Genomic DNA, 22,389 nt, shown 5'->3' on the forward strand with positions numbered 1-22,389 from the left:
GATCACTAAATCATATGGTAACTCTATTCTTCATTTTTTTGAAGAATCTCCATACTGTTTTCCATATTGGCTGTACCAGTTTACATTCCCACCAGCAAGTTCCTTTTTCTCCACAATCTCTCCAACATTTGTTCTTATTTATCTTGTTACTAATAGCCATTCTAATAAGTGTGAGGTTTTCATTGTAGTTTTGATTTGCATTCTCCTAGCAGCTAATGAAGTTGAGCATCTTTTTATATACCTGTTGTCCATTTATATGTCTTCTTGGGAGAAGAATCTATTAGGTTCTCTGCCCATTTTTTAATTGGATTTTTTTGTTGTTGTTGAGTTGTATGAGTTATTTATATATTTTGGTTATTAACCCCTTACTGGAGGTGTTATTTGCAAATATATTCCATTCAGTTGGTTGCCTTTTTGTTTTGTTGATGGTTTCTTTTGCTGTGCAGAGCTTTTTAGTTTGATACAGTTCCATTCATTTATTTTTGCTTTTACTTCCCTTGCCTTTGAGGTCAAACTCACAAAACCCTCTCTAAGACCAAGATCCATAAGTTTAGTACCTATCATTTTCTTCTACATATTTTATTGTTTCAAGTCATATTTAAGTCTTATTCATTTTGAGTTAATTTTTATGGCAGCAAATAGCAGTCTAGTTTCATTCGTTTGCATGTGGCTTTCCCATTTTCTCAGCACCATTTATTGAAGGGCTTTTCTCTTCTCTATTGTATGTTTTTTTGCTCCTTTGTCAAAATTTATATTCATATATATATATATATATATATATATATATATAGAGAGAGAGAGAGAGAGAGAGAGAGAAATTGTTAGAATCTAAGAGGGAGTTAGAAGGGACATATATATATATATATGTAGATTTATTTCTAGGCTCTCAGTTCTGTTCCATTGGTCTGTATGTCTCTTTGTCTGCCAATACCATGTCTGTTTTTCTGCCAATAACCTGAATTTCTCTGGCTTCTATGTAGAGAGTGGATTATAGAGAGACATGGTATAATGGAAGACATGGTAACCAGTTAACAAAGCCATGGAAGTAATTCGTGGAAGAAATAAACCTTTGTTAGTAGAGCTCTGAAGATGACTATAGAGATGAGACGAAATAGATTTCAGAGAGAGTAGAATCCATAAAGCTTGATGAATAATTAGTCATGGATTTCTGATTTAGTTGGTATCAAATAGATAAACAAGAAATAGAGGAGGTCTGAGAAGATGACTAACTTTGTTTTTGATATGATAAATTGGAAATTTATATGCTATATTCAAAGATGCTGTTCACTAAAAAATTAAAAAATTAGACCTGGCACTTAGAAGAGCATCTGTGACTGGAGAATTATATTTCAGTGAATGAAGTTGCATAGGGAGATTATGCAAAATATTGTTCCAGTATTAATAAGTACTTAGCTAATCACACAATAATCAACACAATATGATTTTTAAAAGATTTTAATGAGATGATATTGAATAAATGAAATAATCGACAATAAGACAACAAGTAAAACTTAGAAAATAGGAAAAACAATTTTAGAAAGAGCAATATGGTATAATACCATGGTTGCCACCACTGAACACTGAGTGCCATAGTTTGAACTGGCACCCTGCCAGCACTGGGTACTGACCACTGCTACTGCACCATCCGCCTGCACACTCTGGTGCTATTGTCTTTGTTGCTATTGCTCAAGCTATAATGAATTCCCCATAATCAGTAGCTTTTGTGGTGAGTATGGAACATGAGTTTGACATAGAGAGCCTGCGTGCCCAATTCACTGATGCCAGAGAGATTGAAAACCAGGTATCCGGCTCCTAAAAGTGATATTCTTACCCAGCAGGCAAAGACCACCAAATACACCTACTCATCAGTGTTAGATTTAATTGCTATAGCAAGGGAGATTGCATACCATGGAGAATTATGTAGAATCTAAGAGGGAGTTAGAAGGGACTTATAGGTGATTTTTGGAGAAGGTTCAAGATTGTGATTGTCTTCCAAGATCAAGGACCCTTTTCCCACCTTGCAGAAGCTACCTTCTCACTGTGTTTTCACATGGCAGAGAGAGAGGGAGCTCTGATCTCTCTTCTTCTTCTTATAAGGATGTTAGTCTCATTGTGGGGTGTCACCCTAATGACCTCATCTAAACCTAATCGCCTCCCAAAGTTCCTACCTCCGAATACTATCACATTGGGGTTAGGGCTTAAACATGAATTTTGAAGGGACACAAACATTCAGTTCATAATAGGTATCACTTTAATTCAGGGATCAGCAAACTTTTCCTGCAACAGGCCACATAGTAAATATTTTAGACTTTGTAGGCCATAGAGTCTCCATCACAACTGCTCTGCCATTGTAACAGAAAAACAGCCAAAGACAAGATACAACCAAATGAGCATGGCTATGTTTCAATAAAACTTTTTTTATGGACACTGAAAATTGAATAATATCATTTTTATATGTCATGAAATTTTTTTCCAATTTTTTAAGAATAGAAAAAAAAATCTAATTTTTGGACCATGTAAAAATAGTCAATGGACAAGATTTGGCTTGCTGGCCAGAGTTTGAAAAACCCTGCCCTAACTAAGACACAATATTATTGATGTGTCTGTTGCCTGTGAAATGGTATGAGGAGAGAAAAGCCAATGGTATTGATTGGTTCAGAAGAACATGCCATGTGAAATTAGAAGAGAAGTCACCATAATAAAGATTCCATTACCTCTAGGTCTTTATTGTAAAACTCAGCATCTACATCCAACTTAATAGCTTTTACGTTAGGAAACAGTAATAGATTCTACCTGCTACTTCATTGATGTACTAGGACAACCTTCTTTACATAGATTTTTTAAGTTTATTTTCCTTTTATTTGGATATAATTTATATTTATAACAAGAATTTTTTCTTCAGTTTTTTGACAGTTTTATTGAGATATAATTGACATACATCACTATATAATTTTAAGGTATACAGCATAATGGTTTGACTTACATTATTGTGAAATTATTACTGCAATTAGTTCAGTTATCGTTCATCAGCTCATATAGATACAATAAAAAGAAAAACAAAAACAAAACTTTCCCTTGTGATGAGAACTCTTAGAATTTACTATCATATATATCATAAGCAATGTTAATATAGTCGTCACATTATATATCACAGCCCTTACATAGATTTTTTTATTGTTGTTTATTAAATTTTTGAGGGTGACATCAATTAATAAAATTATATAGGTTTCAAGTATGCAATTCAATAATACATCATATGTATACTACATTGTGTATTAACCAAAGTCAAATCTCCTTTTATCACCAGATATTATTTGATCCACTTTACCCTTTGCTACCTCTACCCCCTACCCCCTTTCCCTCTGGTAACCACTAAACTGTTGTCTATGTCTATGAGTTTTTGTTTTTCTTGTTTGTTTGTTGCTTTCAGTTTTATATCCCACATATGAGTGAAATCATATGATTCTCAACTCTTTCTGTCTGACTTATTTCACTTAGCATGATAATATCAAGATCCATCCATGTTATTGCAAATGACAGTATTTCATCTTTTTTATGGCTGAGTAATAGTCCATTGTATATACGCACCACTTTCTTTATCCAATCAACTATCAAAGGACACTTTAGTTATTTTCATGTCTTGGCCACCGTGAATAATACATTATTCAAGGTGGCCTTACATAATTTTTTAAAGATTATTTTCTACCAGTCAGTTTCACATTAGACTTCATATTTGTTGCAAACAAACCAATAGCATTGTTTTTATTTTTCTTTTATATGTAAAAATTGAGTTTTTGATAACAACAATGTTTTTCGAGAGGTGAAATCATAATAAATATTTTTCTAACAATTCCTTCTCATAAAAATACAATTATTTTCAATTGTAATTTTTTTAATTTGAGGCATTCTCTGAGATATATTTAAAAGAGATATATTTAGTCTCATGACCTCTACAGCTAAATCTACCAGAGAATGACTCCCATTAGAGAGCCTTACTTATTTAGGATATTACGAATGACTCATTATGACTAGATTATAATATGTATAGGAGTTTTACAGGTAATAAAATCATAAAGGTAAGCTGGTGCCAAATTTTAAGGTACATTGAATACAGTGTTGAGGGATTTCAATCTTTTCCTGAAATAATTTGATATCTGAGACCAGAAATGACATGACCAAATTATTTTGGGAATTCCTCTGGTGACAATGATAAGTATGGACTGGAAGAAGATGAAAATGGAGGCAAGCAGACTAGTGAAGAGGCTGTTACAAAGACCTGGGTTATCATAGTTCAAGAAGTAAAAGAGACTAAACTAAGAAGTAAATAAACTGAGAAGTGAGATGGGGTAAAGGACTTAATTGGAGGGTGATAAAAACAAAGATTTAGAATGGCTTCCAAGTTTCCATTTTAGGCTACAGGGAAACTAGTAGTAACATTCATCAAAGTAGGGAATAGAGAAGTAAGTGGCAGGTTTTTTTCGACCATTGCTTTATTGGGACATTCAGTCTTTCCTTTCCTCTAGGGAAATTGAGCTCCATCTTCTTATTTTGGCACTGATGTTTCTCCATCCCTAAGAATGAGGCCCTGATTACAGTGTGAAGGTCCAGTACAGTTTGACCTTGGGAACATGGTGTATTATAGGCTGACAGGGGAATAATTCTGTGAATGAGGCTTCTCCATGAGTGATTTGCTCTTGAAAAGAACTTTATCTTCGGTGGACATTAATGTTAAGGAAGCAAAGAACTCCTCTCATCCTCATTGTGTTGCCAAAAATTTTTTTGACAAAATACTTTGCTATTTCTAGAACATGTCAAATACTTTAATACCTAGGTGAGTGCTGATGCATTTTCTTTGCTTGGAATTCCTTTTCTGCCTTCTCCATGCAGTGAATTCTTTGACTCTTAAGCCCTAATTCCAATGTTATCTGATATGAAGTCATATTTAGGTCAGGGCCTGAATTACAAGTTCTCATAGCACTCTGCCATCTTCTGGGTAGCACAAATTCCAATCATGATAAATAAATACATTCATTTCATAACCATTTAATTACTGAATTTTCTGATAGAATGTAAGGTCCATCAGGGCAGGGCAGGGATTGTGTTTGTTTTGATAATCCTCAAATCACTGTCGTTCACATAATAAAAAACCTCAAAGTATCCTTTATTATTGTTAATCATAAGTTTTTATGACCACTCCACTAAGTAGTGAGGTACCTAAAGGCAATAATCACATCTTAGTCACAGCCCTTATCCTAGCATCTAATATATGCTCAATAGATGTTAGTTACATTAATGAAAGAATTATTCGGTTAATGAATTTAAAAGGCTTAACTTACAGAGAATTTGTAAAGTGCAGCATCAATATAGTACAAAAGTAGAGTTTAGATTACTAACTTGCTATTTTGTCCACAGTGATAACAGTGATATGAAGAATTAGATTTTTCTTTTGTCTTTGGGCAATTAGCTAAGCTTTTTTGTTATGTTTACAAAAAAATAATCTTTCTACAATAAAATTCAGGTTTAGAAATATAATTTTACTTCAGAGTATGTTGAGAAGCAGTGGTTGAACATAAGACTAGCTTAAAGAAAAATTTACTTTAAATAAATATAATTACCAAAAGAAATATTGAATTGGACCTCAGTGTCTTTTACAGTTCTTTGATTGAAATTAGTTTTCATTATGAAGCACATTTCACAATGGTCTCATTTAGAGTAGATTTCTATTGTTATTTCTATTGTAAAGTCCATTATTTCTGATAGCTGTCCTATTATATTTGATTTCAGAACTCCTAAGTGCTAATTGTTATAATCATATTCTAGCATGATGATCTCTATGCCAAATTATAGCCATAGGAAGAAAAAATTAGTCTTGGTTAAAGCCAACCAGAAAGTTATACTAAGGAAAATTTGCTCTTAAATTACTATTTTAAATGAACTCATGGAGCTAGAAATACACATCATTCCAATTATTAAATAAAATTTAATTTTTTCTATGTATTGATAGACACTATCAAAAAATATGCCAGTAATGGGTGTTTAATGGTAAGAGAAGAATCTGTAGCGATAATTTTATATAAAAGAAAAAATATCTAGTCGAGTCTGAATCAAATATTATTTTAAGAAAAAACTAAATTTAGAGAAAAAGATTTGTGGGGTTTCTTTGAAGATACAAAATATAAAAGAGAAGAGGAATATAGACTTAAAAATATTAACATCTTTACCTGATTCTGAAGCTAAAGTAACAAAAAGTAAAATAAACAATATAATATAGAATCACAGTCACTGTTTCTGAAAAGTAGAAATTATAAACATCAGAAATTACATCAAATTTTTTTTGCAGATGAATTTTTTAAAATAGAAAACTAGAATATTAAAAAGTCAAATGCAGAAAGGAAAAAAATAAACCATTCTTTTTTTTACTTTAAAAAAATTTTTTAATTAATTTTGGGGGGGTGACATTAATTAACAAAATCCAATAAGTTGCAAGTTTACAATTTAACAGTAAGTCATATATATCGCATTGTGTGTTCACCACCCATAGGTAGATTTCTTTATGTGACCATATAACATAAACCACTCTTAACCCTAAATTATTTGTAGAAATGTTTTTCTTAACCTTATGATTAACATATAAAACTATGCAAATACTTTTCTATATATTTTTTATTTCTTTTAAAATTATTTAAAATACATTTTCTTTCACTATCCCAAATGCACCTTTGTACTTAATTAAGTACAAAGTAAGATATTCATTTTTTTGTTAGCCTTGTATTGTCAAAACTTTTTTCTAATAAAGAACTAAAGCATTAGAATTATTTTTTCTATTTCTTTTATATTTTTGCCTAAAGTCTACTAAAACTCAAATTATTAAATCAGGATTTTAAAAATATATATGATAGATCAGACTCTTCTGATACTTAAAAGACCTCTATTTTTGCTTTAACTCTGCAACCAACAAACCATGTGACACACTCTTATAGATACCTAATAGTGCAGTAAAAGGAATGTATTTGAGAGTATGTTTTTTGGCTATAAGAAACAGATTTCTCATTAAAAGTGACTTTTTGAGCAGTAGGTACATTGTTGCCTATAACAGTCTCAACATAAATGGTTCTAGATTTGGTTTCAGTAGCTGAATGATTTAATCGAAAGCCTAGGCTTTTTTCATCTTTCTACACCACTATCACTAGAATACTGGCTTTCATCTTTGGACTTGTTATCTCATGGTTACATAGTGTCCACTGTAGCTCCAGATATAATATTCTCAACCAACCATTAAAAAAAAAAAAGAAGAAAGAGAGACAGGGGAAAAGTTCTTATGCCTCGTTCCCGCTTTTTAACCAAGGAAGAAGCTATTTCTCAATATCTTACCCAAGCAGATTCCTCTTCCTGTTACAATGGCCAGAAATGAGTCATATGCTCATGTCCTAGCTTCATAGGAGGTTTGCCTAGTAGCTATCTGGCATTTCCAGTTTCTGATGCAGGGCAGGTACTGCTGTCAAGAAACAAAGGGAAGGGAAATGACAGTTATCTGGGAAACCAACTATGGCTACCTTGCAGATATTTTCAATGGCCTTTACCCTCTAAAGTTCATATTCTCTGACATGTTAGTCACCAGCTTGAGTCCACATATACATCAGTTAGAGTATCAACAATCTTACGCCAAATCTAATAGAAGTACATGAATTAATATTCAGAAAGCCTAATGTAACAAGTAATAAGTTTTTATAGAATGTATAGCAGAAAACGATGTGCTTGAAACACCTGGGTGGGTATGCACATGTGTCTGTTAAAGGAGTCTCTTAGAAAAGAATCTTCTTGTTGTTCCCTGCTCAGTTATCTATAGAAGTTTTGAAATAGCTTAACTCTGCTTAAGCATTTTTTCAGTAGTTCAAAATGTCTTCATGAGCATGTAATGTAGATTGCAATATATTCTAGTGAAAATTAACATCTTCATAGATGATTATGTTTCTCATTACCTTTTGATTGGACTGCTACAATGTAAGCAATGAGCTTCAGTTCCAGTAGTATAGCCATCTGTAGAGATATTTGTCATAGTTCCTGCTTACAGCGTACCTCTTACCCACAAAGAACTCAAAAACACTTACAAGTATGATTATATCTTTGCTGCATTGTTATGAATTAAGAATGCACAATAATGTTTGGCCAGTGGAAGATTCATGCACAGAGTGAATGAATGGTTAGTTCTGTTCTATTATAGTGGCAGGAATGAAATTCAGGCTTCTTCTCAATCTAATGAGATCTTTCATTAGAAGAAATAGTGCAGAATTTGTCTTAGATCCCATTGCTGTTCTTAAGATTCTATTTTTCACTTTAAACTACTTCACTGAACAAGTATGTCTTATTAAATAAAGTAGAAGTATTTTTGAGCAGTTACTTGTAAGTTTATTCTTTCATATAGAATCTTTTCTTCATGCTGTGTATTAGAGATAAATAATTTTAGAAAAAAAATTTTCAATAAAACATCACAAAATAAATTTAAACCTTTAAATATTAAATGTTTAAAAGAAAAAAAAAGCATTTCTAAGGCAAATACTTAAAATATGTGACAGCTTGATGCAAATTAGGTATTTTAAATGTGTGTTCTTATAATTTAAATACTGCAAAGAGGAATATCTTAGTTGAGAAACATTAACAAACATTTTTTAAAAAATAAGTCTTCCCAATATTTTTTGAAAAAATAATAGATGTTTAGTGTGGTTACATATCCTCCTGGAAGATTCCAGGAAGCCAGTTTAGGTTTTGGTTGTTGTTCTTAGAGAGAGGTTGAATTAAAATGATGTGTACATTAAAATAGTAGCTGTGACATTGGTTTAAGATATAATAATGATCAAGGGAGAATTTTTATGTAAACCGTTTGATCATAGAAATTATGTTTTATCAGTAATTACACACTAGATTTTTAATTTTTCCTGTTTTGTAAAGATGGTAGGTTTATGTTTCTTTAATAGGAAATGTGTCAACAATTGCATTTTGTCAATTCCTGGGCATTTTAGTCTTTAGCACCTATGCCACAATGAACAATTTGTTTCAAAAAAATTTATAATATGGGGTTCATTTAAAGAGAGATGTTTACCAAGAAAATGATAATGTGATAAAATTGGCAGGTCTAAATTATAAAATACAAATGTCCATTAAACCTAGGACACAGATATAAGGGAAGTAGAAAGAACTTTCCCTAAGTTTCAATAAGAAAGAGTCATTAGACAGTAAGAGCAAAAAGTTTTCCTGTCCTTGTGCCATGAATAGTCACTAATTAGAGAAAGTATTTGAAAGACGAGTTAAAAGCTGGAATGCAAAGCCCATAATGCATAAGCCCATGCCAAAAATTTGCAGAATCCTGTGAGAGTCAGCAAACCCAATTTACTGCATTGGGAATTTGTGGGCAAACAACAGTCCTGCCAACTGTATGTGGCTTCAGAGGTAATTGTATATTTAAATACATAAAACCTCTGAATCTGATTTTAAAAATCATAGATTGTATAATTTTATCGAAGTGACAGATCCATCCAGATATTGCATTATTTTCCATCATTGTTCCAACTGGAATCTTTTTCCAGATTTGCAATTGGATAAATGCTATAAAGTAAGAGCATGATAGTAAGAACCTAATATTCATAAGTGCAACTAAATAACAGTATTAGAAACAAATGTCCCTAGATTCTAATAACATGAAACATAAAAAATGAGAATTTCAAATAGTATATAAATAGTTATCTAGTAGTAATTCCCTAATAATAAATATCTTCAGTCCTTAATTTATCTGTCAATATGTATTCAAGAGTTTGAAAATGTTAAGATTCTTAGGGACCAAGCTTATGTTATAAACCCATAAAGCCATCTAGATGTAAGATTTTAAGGACTGATGTGACCAAGGGTTGGGAAACTATGGCTTACCTGTCTTTGTAAAGAAAACTTTATTGGAACACAGTCATCTCCATTTGTTAATATATCATCTATGGGTACTTTTCATTGTAGTGATAGAACTGAGTAATTGAGACATAGACCACATATACAGCAGAGCCTGAAACACTTTCTATCTGGCCCTTTACAGTAAAAGTTTGCTGACTCCTGTTATAGACTAGAGTGAGCTGTAGAACATACACTTTTTATTTTAAAAGAATTCAGTTTTAAACAATGGTCAGGCCAAACAAATCAGGCCAGATTTAGATGGCTGGTCAGTACTAGGAAAGGAGATGATATTATAACAGCCAAATGCTAACTTTCTCTGTGACCTTGAGCAAATCACCAATTCTCTTCTCTTAAAAAATGAGCATTTCCCTAGACTTAGGTTTCAGTAAATAATCCCAAAAGGCAAAAAACAACATGGTCTCTAAGGGGAATGTAAAGTTCAGACCAGGGTGTCGCTACCAAAACAGTCATAAATGCAAGTAGAGATGGAAGTGAACATTGGGAGCTGAGGTGACCTGAAATTCTAACAAGCCAGAATTTCAAGCAGACAAATGAGGATGATCCATTGAAATTTAAATACTTGTAATAAGATAGTTAAATACACCTAGGCTTGTGTTGTCCATAAGTATGTACGTGATTTCATGGACTGGAATGGATAAGAAGTTAATTCTGTCATCTTCAAAAAGAAGGTTTTTTTTCAAAGTGTGGTCCTCATCTAAGAAATGTACTACAGAAAAGAAAGGAGAAATGTTCTTGGTCACAAACAGAAAATAGTCTAATCTATCTCCATCTGTTAAAGAATCACAATGAACATTTGTATATTTTACCTTCAGAAGTCCTACCAATAAGAAATCTATTTAACATTTTTTTCAGCAAGCTTCGCCAAAATGCACTGGCCATCTGATTTTTTTTTTTTTTTAAATCAAGAAATGCCTATAGTCCTTAGGAGAACTTTAGGAAACTCTAACCTAGACAATCTCTTAAGTTATTTTCAACTCTGAGAGCCCTCCCTAAGTATTTTAATGGCTAACTCTTACAGAGCACTTACCACATATCAGGCACTATTTATGTGCTCTACATCTATTAACTATTTTAATCATCACAAAAACCCTATGACATAGGGATTCTTAGTAGTGCCCCCATATTACAGATGAAAAAAACTGAAGTGCAAAGATGTTATTAAATTTGTTCAAACTCCAACAGCTAGTGAGGGGTAGAATTGGGATTCAGGATAAAATTGGCAAGTTATTTGTTCTCATGAAGCTTCAATCTAGCAGGGGAAAAATACTTAGCAAACAAATAAAAATATGATATTTTTCAGTGGTAAGTGTTTTTAAAAAATGAAACTGTAAGAATATATATTAAGTGAAGGCAAGGAGATTTTATTTAGGGTAGTAGGAATGGACTACCTTAAGAGGAAACATAGGAGCTGACGTGTGAAAAAGGTACCAGTTCTGAGATTTATGAGAAGAACAAATAGGTGGGATAAATAGCAATAATAATAGTAACAATGACAGAAATTTTACACATTTCTACAATTTTTACAAACTTAATATGACCGTATGTTTGTAAACATTATTTAATACAATCAATATTATTAGAATTTGCTCCATTAGATAACTAGGTGAACTTATAAATGAAGCTAAGATATTTGGTTCAGCTTGACAGAGATCAAATTGTCAGTATTACTGACTGAGAACATGGCCCAAACTTGTGACCACGTCTTAATGTTTGCTTGCTGACTTATTGTGGCGATCATGTCTTCAAGGCTGGTTATTTGTAAGAGCAAGTCACACCAGTTTGGATCCCTGTGGAGACAGAAAGATAGGCCCTACATGTGCTTACTGTAAAGAAGGGGCAAGGGCAGCTTTTGTACCTCCTCTCTATTTTATGTGAGTTCCCACATGGCCTATCCTTATTTCAAGCAGGCTGGCTTGAATTGCATAAGGATAGGCCATGTGGGAACTCACATAAAAATGAGAGGAGGTACACAAATGGAGATAAGAAGTTCACCTTACTAATTAATAAAGTGAGGAGAAAAGGCCTGAAGTGTTTCTCTAGCACAGTGGATCTCAACTCAAGGTGATTTTGCCCGCCTCGCCCCAACCTAGGGCACATTAAAAAATATCTGGAGACATTTCAGTTGTGAAAAAGTGCAGAAGATGCTGCCAATATCCGGTAGGTAGAGGTGCTGGTTGCTGCTAACCATCCTATAGTGCACAAGATAGCTGTATCCCAGAAGTCCCCTTATCCAGCCATAAGGATAGGTCAATAGGGTTTCCTACAACAAATTCTAATGGGAATTTTTAGTTACTTTGGACCAAAATTTTTTACTTCCTATGAAGATACATGTGAAAATTGTACTCTTTTATTATTTTCATTGTTTCTTTTCATATGTGCAAATATATATATATATGTATGTGTGTGTGTGTATATATATATATATATATATATATAAATATAATTTATATAGCAAGGTTCTCCAAGGTCCAGCTGAAATGTTACCTCTTCTTAAAGTTTTCCCTAATAACTGAACTGTTAAGTGTTCCTTCTTTAGAGTGCCTATGGCAATCTATACATACTTTTATCCTAGCATTTATCACTGTGAAGTCGTTATTCATTTAAAGGTCATTCCCATTTAGAAAATAAATCTTTCTGCGTAGACACTGTGTAGGATGTGGTAAACATCCTACGAGGCTCAGAAAAGGCCCCTATGTTAAAGAAGTAACCAGTCCAAATGTCAGTAGTTCTGAGGTTGAGAAACTCTGAGCCCCAGAAATCTTTGTAATTCTAGTGTTCACATAGTACCTGCCATAAGAAGCATAAACTCAATAAGTGAATGAAGGGTCAAAAAGAACACTACTAATGTAAAATACCATAAGTTCTACTTTCTTGTTCTGGCAAAGCTTTACTTGCCTATAATTAAAAACCTGTTATATATATTCATCTAAAAAGAGCATTTTGGGGAGACAGTTTGACAGAATAATTATAGTTTAGCAATTAGCACATAAACAAGAGAAGCAATAAGCTGTTACACATTGGCTAGAATCTTGTGGGTAAAGGCAGTCAATCTGAAAGGTATAAAGTGTAAGAAATAATATTGAATGACATCTTCACAAACAAAAGTACAAATTTAATAATTTTACAGATATGAACTATAAGAAGTCATATTGGGAAGACAACCTTAAAAACATAAGAATATAATGATGGAAAGAAAGTTTACTGGTAATAATTAAACAATGATGGATACTAGGATCATAAAAGTAAAATGAGATAAAATTAAAATAGAAGAAAAGATATTTTAAATAATAAAACTTAAGCTCCAGGAAATAGTTCAAAAAACCTCATGGGAAATCATTTTTGTTGTTGCAGAGCAAGCAAAAGGAAAATGTCACTCTTTCAAAAGAATGGAAAAGTAATGTTTGGAAGCTATGCTATAAATTTAAAATATAGTTTCTAGGTATGAATTTATGAACCAAAGTTTTCAAAAGCAGTAGCCTAAAACTACTGGAGGAAAAAAAAGAGTAGTGACATCGAGGTTACCTATCCCCACCCCCCCACACCCAAGCAAAAGGAATCAAACTTCAACTACACTAATAGAAACATAAAAAATAAAAGTTTTTTCTATATTGTCTTGGCCAGCCCATATCTGGAGAATAGTGTTCAACTCTGAATGCCACTTGACCCTTAGAGATAAGAAATGTTTCAGGTTCTGTGATCCATATGATCTCTGTTTCAATTTTGCTGTTGCAGTACAAAACAGCCATGGATAATACTAACAAATGAGTATGCTTATGTTCTAATAAAGCTTTATTTATAATAACAAGAGGGCCCGATTTAGACCTGGCCTTGTTTTGGAAGAGAAAGACTGATAAATTTTAGTATGTCTAAATTAAGATGATCAAGGTGTTTAGTGGTCTGAAAACCCTATCACACAAAATATATTTAAGAAGTCACTAATATTTAGCCTAGAAAAAAGGTGAATCCTATAACTAATAAAATTTGCTTTAGGATACTCAGGAACAAGATATCACTCATGTATTCATTTAATAAAATTAATTATGTCTTGTCCATCAATCACTAGAGCTAGGAAAAAAATGCTATTCTCGGGTTTATATGATACGCTCCTTAGAGATCAGTGAGAACTGCCAGGTTCATAGAATCCAGAAAATTGTGGAAAGGCCTCTGGTCTTCAGCTCATTGTGGTTCTCACTAGAATATTTGTTGCCTAAGGCTACAAGGTCAAGTCAAATGAAGGTGACCATGCCATTCTTGTGGTCATTTCTCACTCACTTGTCATGCTTGGCTACTTGGTCCTTCTCTTTGACTCCCAAGGCCATTGTTTGCTTGTTGTGCATGTAGTCTAGGAACAAAGTTTGCAAGAATTTGCGATTCCTCAATATTCCCAGGCTCTGAAGAAAATCTAATTCTCTTCTCATGGCCCCCAGCCACTCTTCCCAGATGCACCTATTCAGTGGTACAGATTTGGCAAGAGATGAGGCAGATCCTCTTTTACAATGCTGGCTGGCAAGGTTTCACAACCTTTGGATGACTGGTAGTTCCACATAGGACCTTCTGGGCATCTCAAAACATATTTTAAGATCTGATAGAGAAAGGCATATACATATAAAAAAACTAATAATTCAACAAAGTGAGTGGTTAACGTCAAATAAATCATGGAAAAGAAAGCAAATGATATGTGTGTTTAAAAAGAGATATTATTTTCAGGTGGGGTAGACAAAAAACATCACATTTATTTTTCAGACCTTTATTTCTAGTCAAGACCTTTTACCTGAGCTCTAATCACAGACACCACACACACACACACACACACACACATTTTCTCCTAATTAAAGTCTCTTACATTCACCTCAAAGTCACTATAGTATTTTAAGTAGAATTCATTATATACAACCTATCTCCACCTTAGATTTACTCCATTCCAATATTACCACACTCAATCAAGAAATTATCCTTAATTTCTTCCTCTTTTTTACCTCCTACATCTAATCAGTCATCATCATTACCATGTGGTTTTCAGGACAGTTTCTTATTTGACTTTTTGCTAGCACATCCTCTCCCCATTTCTCACCCTATACCCAGCTGCCAGAGTGAGCTTTCTAAAATACAATCTGATCAATTTTGCTGTCTAAATCAAAGACTTCCATTACCTCCAAGCTAAAACTCAAATTGCTTGGTCTAACATGAATGATCTTATGATCTGGCCCTTTACCACATATTATTTCTTTTTTCTTACTCTTTTTCTTATTTTTTATCATTTCTTACTATTGTTACTAACCTTCAGTTCTTTTAATAGGCCATTATCTCTTTCAAACCACTCCTATATTTCCTCCAAAAAAGGCCATTTCTTTGGGTTCTGTAGACTCGTCAACAGCTCTAAAGCGAAGTATCAGTAGGGCCTTCAATTTTTTAACTCCCATCTCCCAATACTGAACAAGTACCTCTCCCCTGTGCTCTCTAGAAACCTACACATATATTTCTCTCAAGATTATGAGCTACTTGATAATAGGAATAATGCCTTTCATCTTGATAACCCTAAGACTTGAGAAATAATAGGAAATCAATATATTTATGGTTTTGAATACATACTATTGAGAAATGTATGGGTAAAGACATTTTGAATGAAAAAAGCTTTAAAAACTGATTTTCTCAAAGTCACCACTAATCTCCATGTTGTTAAATCAAGTAATGGGTTCTCAAATCTAGCAGCAATTTTGTCACAATTTGTCATTTTCTCCACCTGGAGACACCTTCTATACTTGGCTCCTAGGACTTCATGTTTTTGTTTTTTCTCTTATGTCCCTGTATCTCCTGTGTCACTTCTCAGTCTTCTTTGTTGACTCATCCTCATGTTCTCTTAGACCTATTTTCTTCACATCTCCACTCATTACCTTGGTGATCTTGTACTCTCAAGAACCGATGCCATCTCTATGCTGCAATTATCTATCTTGCTCATTACCTATCTTGCCTGGACTTCTTCCCTGAAATTTAGACTTGTGTATATAAAACTTCTTACTTAACATCTCTAGTTGGCTTTGTAATATATATTTCGAGTTTCACATTTCTTTTTTTCAACTTTATTGAGTTATAACTGACAAATAAAATTGTAAGGTATTTAGTGTACATTGTGATTATTTGACATATGTATATATTGTAAAAAGATTCCTCCAATCTAGTTAATTAACACATCGATCACCTCACATATTTATTGTGAATATTGAAAACAAACCTCAGATCTGTCCAAAACCCTGCTTCACCTTATCATCCCCATCAGTCAACTGCAATTTCATCTTTCTATAGTTGCTCAGACCAAACACTTTCAGTCACAATTGATTTTACTTTCTATTACTCCACACAGCCATTTCAGCAACAAAACATTCGACTAATCTTAAATAAATCTAGAATCCAACCACTTTTCACCACCTCTACTGCCAACACCCTAGTCCATACCACCATCATCTTTCATTTAGCTATTCCATTAACCTCCTATTTGATGGTCTCCCAGCTTCCAATAATTGTCCTCCTCAGTCTGTTTAATAGCCTACTGTTAGGCAAAATGGTTTCAAGTGATTGACATCCCACTTCATTTTAAGCATGTTGCTATCAGTGACCTCCAGTTTCCCCCCACCCCGCCCCCCAGGGGTGGACCAGTATCACTTGAAAGGAATATTCTTATATAGATAAGTTGGCCCATTAAGTTGTTTACTACCTTGGAATATATAGCTCTTAACAAGCATTGTGCCACTTGGCTACAAGCCACCTATGTTCCTGAGGCTATATATATCAAGCCCCATCTTTTCAGGTGTGGAGATTTAAGGTCTTGCTACCCACCCAAGACTCTGCTTCTGTCTCTAAGCTCCTTTAAGAAACTTTGTTTAATTCTGGAGTTGTCAGCCTTTTTCTTTGGTCTCTCAGTCCCATCCTCCTGTGGAGGTCAATTTGAGTACACTTTGGGAAATTTTTCCAATGCCTACAATCACAGATATCCTTTTAAAAATACATCACTTTCATCAAACCTTTGATCAAAACCTTTTAGGTACCTTCCTATCTTACTCTGAATCAAAGCCAAAATCTCTGTATTCAGCTAGTAAGACCTCATATTATTTACCTCCGCATTGTCATCTCTTTACTCTCCTCTCTCACTCTGCTTCAACCACACTGCTGTCCTAGAGTGTCTTCAAGGAAGCAATATGTCCCTGCTCCAGAGTTTATGCTCCTTCATTTCTTTTAAGCCTCGGCTCAGATTTCATCTTCTGAGTAGGGCATTACCTGACCCCTGTATTAAAAATTATAATTCCCCATAAGAATTTTTCTTATCTACCTCCTCTGTTTAAGTTTTCTTCATAGCACTATAACCTTGTAGTATATTATTTTATTTTACTTAATTAATCCCAACCCCACTGCAATGTAAAGTCCTTTGGGGCAGGAGTTTTTGTCTCTTTTATTCAATGCTGTTCCCCAGACTCCAGAAGATTATCTGGTCCATAATCTTTCAATAACAGTTGCTGAGTGAAGAAACAGTACACACATTTTTGCATTTCTGAGTGCCTGACAGTGTCTGAATTAGAGTAGGACTTCATTTAATATTCATAAAAGCCTTATAAAATAATGGTTATATTCAGTCTCAAGAAGAAAGAACTAAAATTTCTAAGGTTTGAGTTAATTATGCCTCCAGAATTTCTGTGTAGTCAGGACTTAAAGACAGCATTCAGATTAGCGGTGAGAGAAAAAATTTAACACTCAGAAAAACACTATTTTTTTTATGTTATATATTGTATTCGAGAGTGGCTTGATAAAGGTATGCATATGGCACATACCTTTAACTTTTGACAGCAACTCTTGCCCCAGGTTTAGCAATTATTCAGAGCTATCGCAGCATCTAAGCCAGTATGTTCAGGAGAAAGTGAGTACAACAGTTTCTCTATAACAAGTTCATTTAAGGAAGTAGAAAATGACAAGATTGATAATTAAATTGTGTCTATATTGTAGAGTTGTAGAATGCTTTGCTAAGAATTGAGTTCATCCATTGGTTCCCATACCTGTGGTGACTCAAAAATATAGATGTTGGGGATCTACCCTATACCTCCTACTGGTGTAGATGTTTAACAAATTTCCCAGGTTTTTATTAAGCAGCCAACAATGTACCCCAACAATAGACTGGTATTTGGAAACATGGTAAGCTACTAAATGTTTTCAAGTGACAGTTTGCATACATTACTGTATTTTTGCAATTTATTTGCTGAAAACTAACCCCATTTCTGTGTACTGTACAACCAGGTAAATCTGACAGGGGGATGAGTGGAATGTCTTTTAGAGAAATGTGTCATGCACTGCCTCACAATAGTATTTTTCTCCATTTGTTATAGGTCAATGCACAAACTGGCCCAGTTGGAAAGACTTGACCTAGGCAATAACGAATTCAGTGAGCTGGTAAGCGAATGCATTTTCTAAACCTGATAAATGCACCCTAGGAGATCATTTCTTTTGCTCTGTCTTTGTAGCCCCAGATATTAAATCAGCAAGTAGAGATTTGCATTTGCTAAATATAAAAATAAAATAAAATCTGAGAAGTGATTGTTTAACTATATAGTAAGCCACAGAGAACTGGATAATATTAGAGTTCACTAAAAAAAAGATAGGCAGATGCAAATTGAGTTCTGAACACCAGCTATGTGGCAGGCGCACCATGTTCAGTGTACTGCAGATGTTACCTCATTTAATCCTGATGCAACATGTGGCCATGTTAACTTTGTGGAAACAAGCTCAAAGTGGTCACTGACTTACATAGCTTTTATATTGTTGGACACGAATTAATCCAATACTTGATTAACTGAAAATCCATATCTAGCAGGCTCCTGCCTTGAAGGCTTCTTAGTGGAGAGTGGAAGCCAATGGTCTTCTATTTCTAATTGTACTGAAAATGTCTTTCAAGTGAACACATATTATGACCTCAATTGATAAGAATTCTGACTTAAGCCTTTCAGGCTTAAGTTTTCTTTAAAATTTGCCTAAAAACTAAAATCACAAATGCAAGTTAGAAATAGTCCTTTACAAGCAGACCCAGCTTTCTTTATTCAGAAGACTTCCACCTGAACATCTTCAAATTTCAAAAATCCAATTCATCTAAAATGTATTTGAGCTATTTTTAAAGTAAAACATGCAAGTAGCCACCTTTTCTCTCTTAGCTATGTTGCTAATGATGTGACCTTGTGTAAATTACTTAACCTCTCTAAGCCTCATTTTCCTTTTCTAGAAAATGGAGATTATATAATGGTTCCTTCCTTATGGGCTTGAGTGAGAATTAAATAAGATAATGCATGTGTCGGGCCTGGAAAAAAGTGATTCTCAGTGAATGCCAATGTATAGGGGTGACAGGGTGTAATTTATACTGCATCTGGAATGTGCAAAGAAATTAACTTGTTCTACGTTGACCATAACTAATCTGGTTATTATCGCAGCCACTATTAGCTATTTACTAAGGGTAAAACTGACTTTTTTAAATCTGTGGTTAAAAATTTAATCTGTTTTTAGAAGTTACATGGTGCCATTAAGTTGTGTTCATCTTCTTTGCATAAAAATTCTGTTTCTCATGTATCCTCTCACCTTCCTTGGATGGAATTTGGGTATGTGCACAGGAGATACTGTCCCTCTGACCTGAGGGAAAGAGACTGGCTGGCCTACAGAGACTTTTCAAAAGTGTGCTAGGCAGCACATGTTGGCCTCTGGGCTGATGTCTGCAGCTGATATTGCCTCCTGTGTCACACCTGCAGCTCTGGACCTGTAGTCAGTTCTTTGGGCTCTGGCAATATTCCCTGGGAGCACTGTCATTTCCCTCATGCTGGCATTGCCCCCACTCAGCTCTTATTGGCTATAGATACATGAGTCTCTGCCCTGTTTTCTCTCAAGCACTAGGCTTGGAGTCCATCCCTGGTTTCTGTTGTGAAGGTACCTCAGCAACCACAACCCCAGTAGGAGCCCCACTGCCAGTATACACAGTCTCTAAGAGTACATGATATGCAAACTAAGAGAGGCCAAGTAAAAATAAATTTCAGAACCTCGCTCTGCCTGCGACATTGCACTATCCAAGTTTTCCTGCTTTGCATTAACTCAGCTGTTATAAGGCCGCCTGCAAGGTGACCTCAAATGCATATTAGAACAAGAGGACCCAGTACATAGTCTAATGCACCTCCAGCATTTTTAAAGTAAATACGTATTAATGCCAGAAGAGAGACTGGTAAGGGTGATGAATAACGGATAGTGGCAAAACTGGTTGATACTCGTAGTTTTAAAATTAATTGTTAAGAAGCTAGGACCTTCCCAAGTTTCCATGAAGAGATGTAGCTTGGCCTAGTAGTTGAAAATCTGTGGACAGTGGATTCAGACAACTGAAGTTTAACTGTTAACTTCATGGCCAGCTAGCTGGGTACCGTTGGGTCTGTGGCTCATTCTCTATCCTCAGCTTCCTCTTTAATAAAATAAGGGTACCAATCTCATCTATCTCATAGGCTTTTTGAAAGAATTTCACGCAAGAGAATCTATAATAAACATAATATATGTTTCAGTGAATTTCAATTCTGTCAGATATATTATTTTGCAAGCCTTTCATGTAGTTTGTGAATCAAGATTTTACTATAAATATTTAAATTAACAAACATGAATAGAGTGTGTTTATTTTTTGAAAATAGACTTACTAAGCAGAAACATTTTTTTTTGTTTTTAAACTCCCAATATTTCATACTAGTCACAAAATAGTATCTTTTTAATTTTTTTTTTTTTACATTTGTCCTAGGACCCTTTATTTGATAACATTCAGTTATTTGGAAGTATTGAGGGGGGTGGTATAATTATGGAAATTCACATTTCTAATGTTATTCACTTTTAATCAAATGTCTGGCTTTTATTAGTCATCTGAGTAGGCCTAGCTATTGTTTCTCTGACAGTATAACCTCTAATGAGAAAATAGGAGAATTTTCTCTGATAAGAGGCCTCTAAAAAATAATGTCATATGGAGGAAAAGTGATTAAATTCTATTCTGTGGCTAGATATTAACACCTAGGAGATTACTGTCAGATGATTCATTTTGCATAACATGGTAAAGAGACAGTTGTTGAAAGAAGATGATGATAATAATAATAATAATAAACTTTAGAATGTGAAAGCCTGATGAAGAGAATAAAAGTTTGCTTAAGAATCAAAGTAAATATCCCAAATGAGGTTTGAAGTTGAAATATTTACTTCGGGATGCCTTTGTAATCATGAAAAATTCTTAACAAAAGAATTACCTTATTTTTCTAACAGCAGTAATCACTAAAAGATAAGAGAAAAGTTCTGAGAACATAATAGATTCTTAGGGTTTTTTTTTGTTTTCATTGTTTCTTTCATGGCTTGTTTTTATCAATATAAAATTAACAAAAGTGAATTTTAAAATCAAAAGTGAAGTTAAACGGAGTGTAAAAATGATAGTAAAAGTCATCCACAGTCTCTTCCCTTTATAATACCATTGTTAATGTTTTTTGGTATATTCTTCCCCACTCCCCTACCCATTTTCTTTTTATGTGGTCAAATGAGTATTATTTGGAGTCAGGTCAGAGGTGGGACACTAAGGTTGATGTATGGAGTTGGATAACATTGATCCTTAAAAAGCCTCTATATCCTCTTGGTAGAACAGTGTTCTGTCACAGAGTAATCAGGAACTTCCCAAAGTCCAAGGATGGTCAGGGCCCCTAATACAGATTCAGTGATTCTCAGGGGGCCCAGAAACCCTACGGTAGGTATATATTTCAGATACATGTAGATCTCTCTGATAGTCCTATCTAATGACAGTCCCTATTGGTCCTGAACTGGTGTAGGAAAAAATGGAGCCCCTAGAAGCAAATCGCCATGATTAAGAACACTGGAAAATGGAGCAGATCGAGCAGCAGAGCCTGGGGAGTAATAGGATCCATAGGTGGAGCCAGAAATAGTGTGAGGCCCTAGCTGACTCTCCCTAATCTAGCCCAGCTTCTAGCTCCCAGCCTTTCTTACTCCCTCTCTCCTCCCCTCTCTGCATTGGAAAGGAGAGGGCAATGAATAAAGGAAAGTGTTACTTAGAGCCCCACCAACTCTACTAAGAAGCAAAATAAGTTTTCCGCAAGCCAGAAAAAGAAAACAGCTGATCCCAGAGAAAGCAAGTAGCAGACACAATGTGATCTGTGTGTGGTTTAGAGTTCAGCAGTTTAAAAGTTGGCAGCAGCCTGGGCAACAACCCACTGACAAAGGAGTAACAATGGGCAGCAGGAGAGGAAGATGGGATTACAGGGGTCATCTCCTGTTATATGGTAGATTCCCTTGTCTCCACACCTCCTCTGCACCACAGAGGCACTCCGAAAAGAAATAGCTGGGGAGGAGGATCCCAGAAAAGGCCAGGTTTCTTGATCTCCTGCTATTCGAGTATGA

The 22,389-nt window shown here is 34.3% G+C and overlaps 1 protein-coding gene across 1 annotated transcript in view; it reads left to right on the forward strand.

Annotated features, from left to right (window-relative positions):
* LRRC7 (leucine rich repeat containing 7) overlaps nucleotides 1-22,389 on the forward strand; it is a 1,130,220-nt gene that overhangs the window by 965,633 nt on the left and 142,198 nt on the right. The window contains exon 16 of the mRNA XM_039838554.1: nucleotides 18,321-18,384. Within this exon, the coding sequence (XP_039694488.1) occupies nucleotides 18,321-18,384 (64 nt within the window). The remainder of the gene's footprint in view (nucleotides 1-18,320; nucleotides 18,385-22,389) is intronic.

This window comes from Pteropus medius, unplaced genomic scaffold, assembly GCF_902729225.1.
Source record: "Pteropus medius unplaced genomic scaffold, Ma_sr-lr_union100, whole genome shotgun sequence".
Lineage (NCBI taxonomy): Eukaryota > Metazoa > Chordata > Mammalia > Chiroptera > Pteropodidae > Pteropus > Pteropus medius.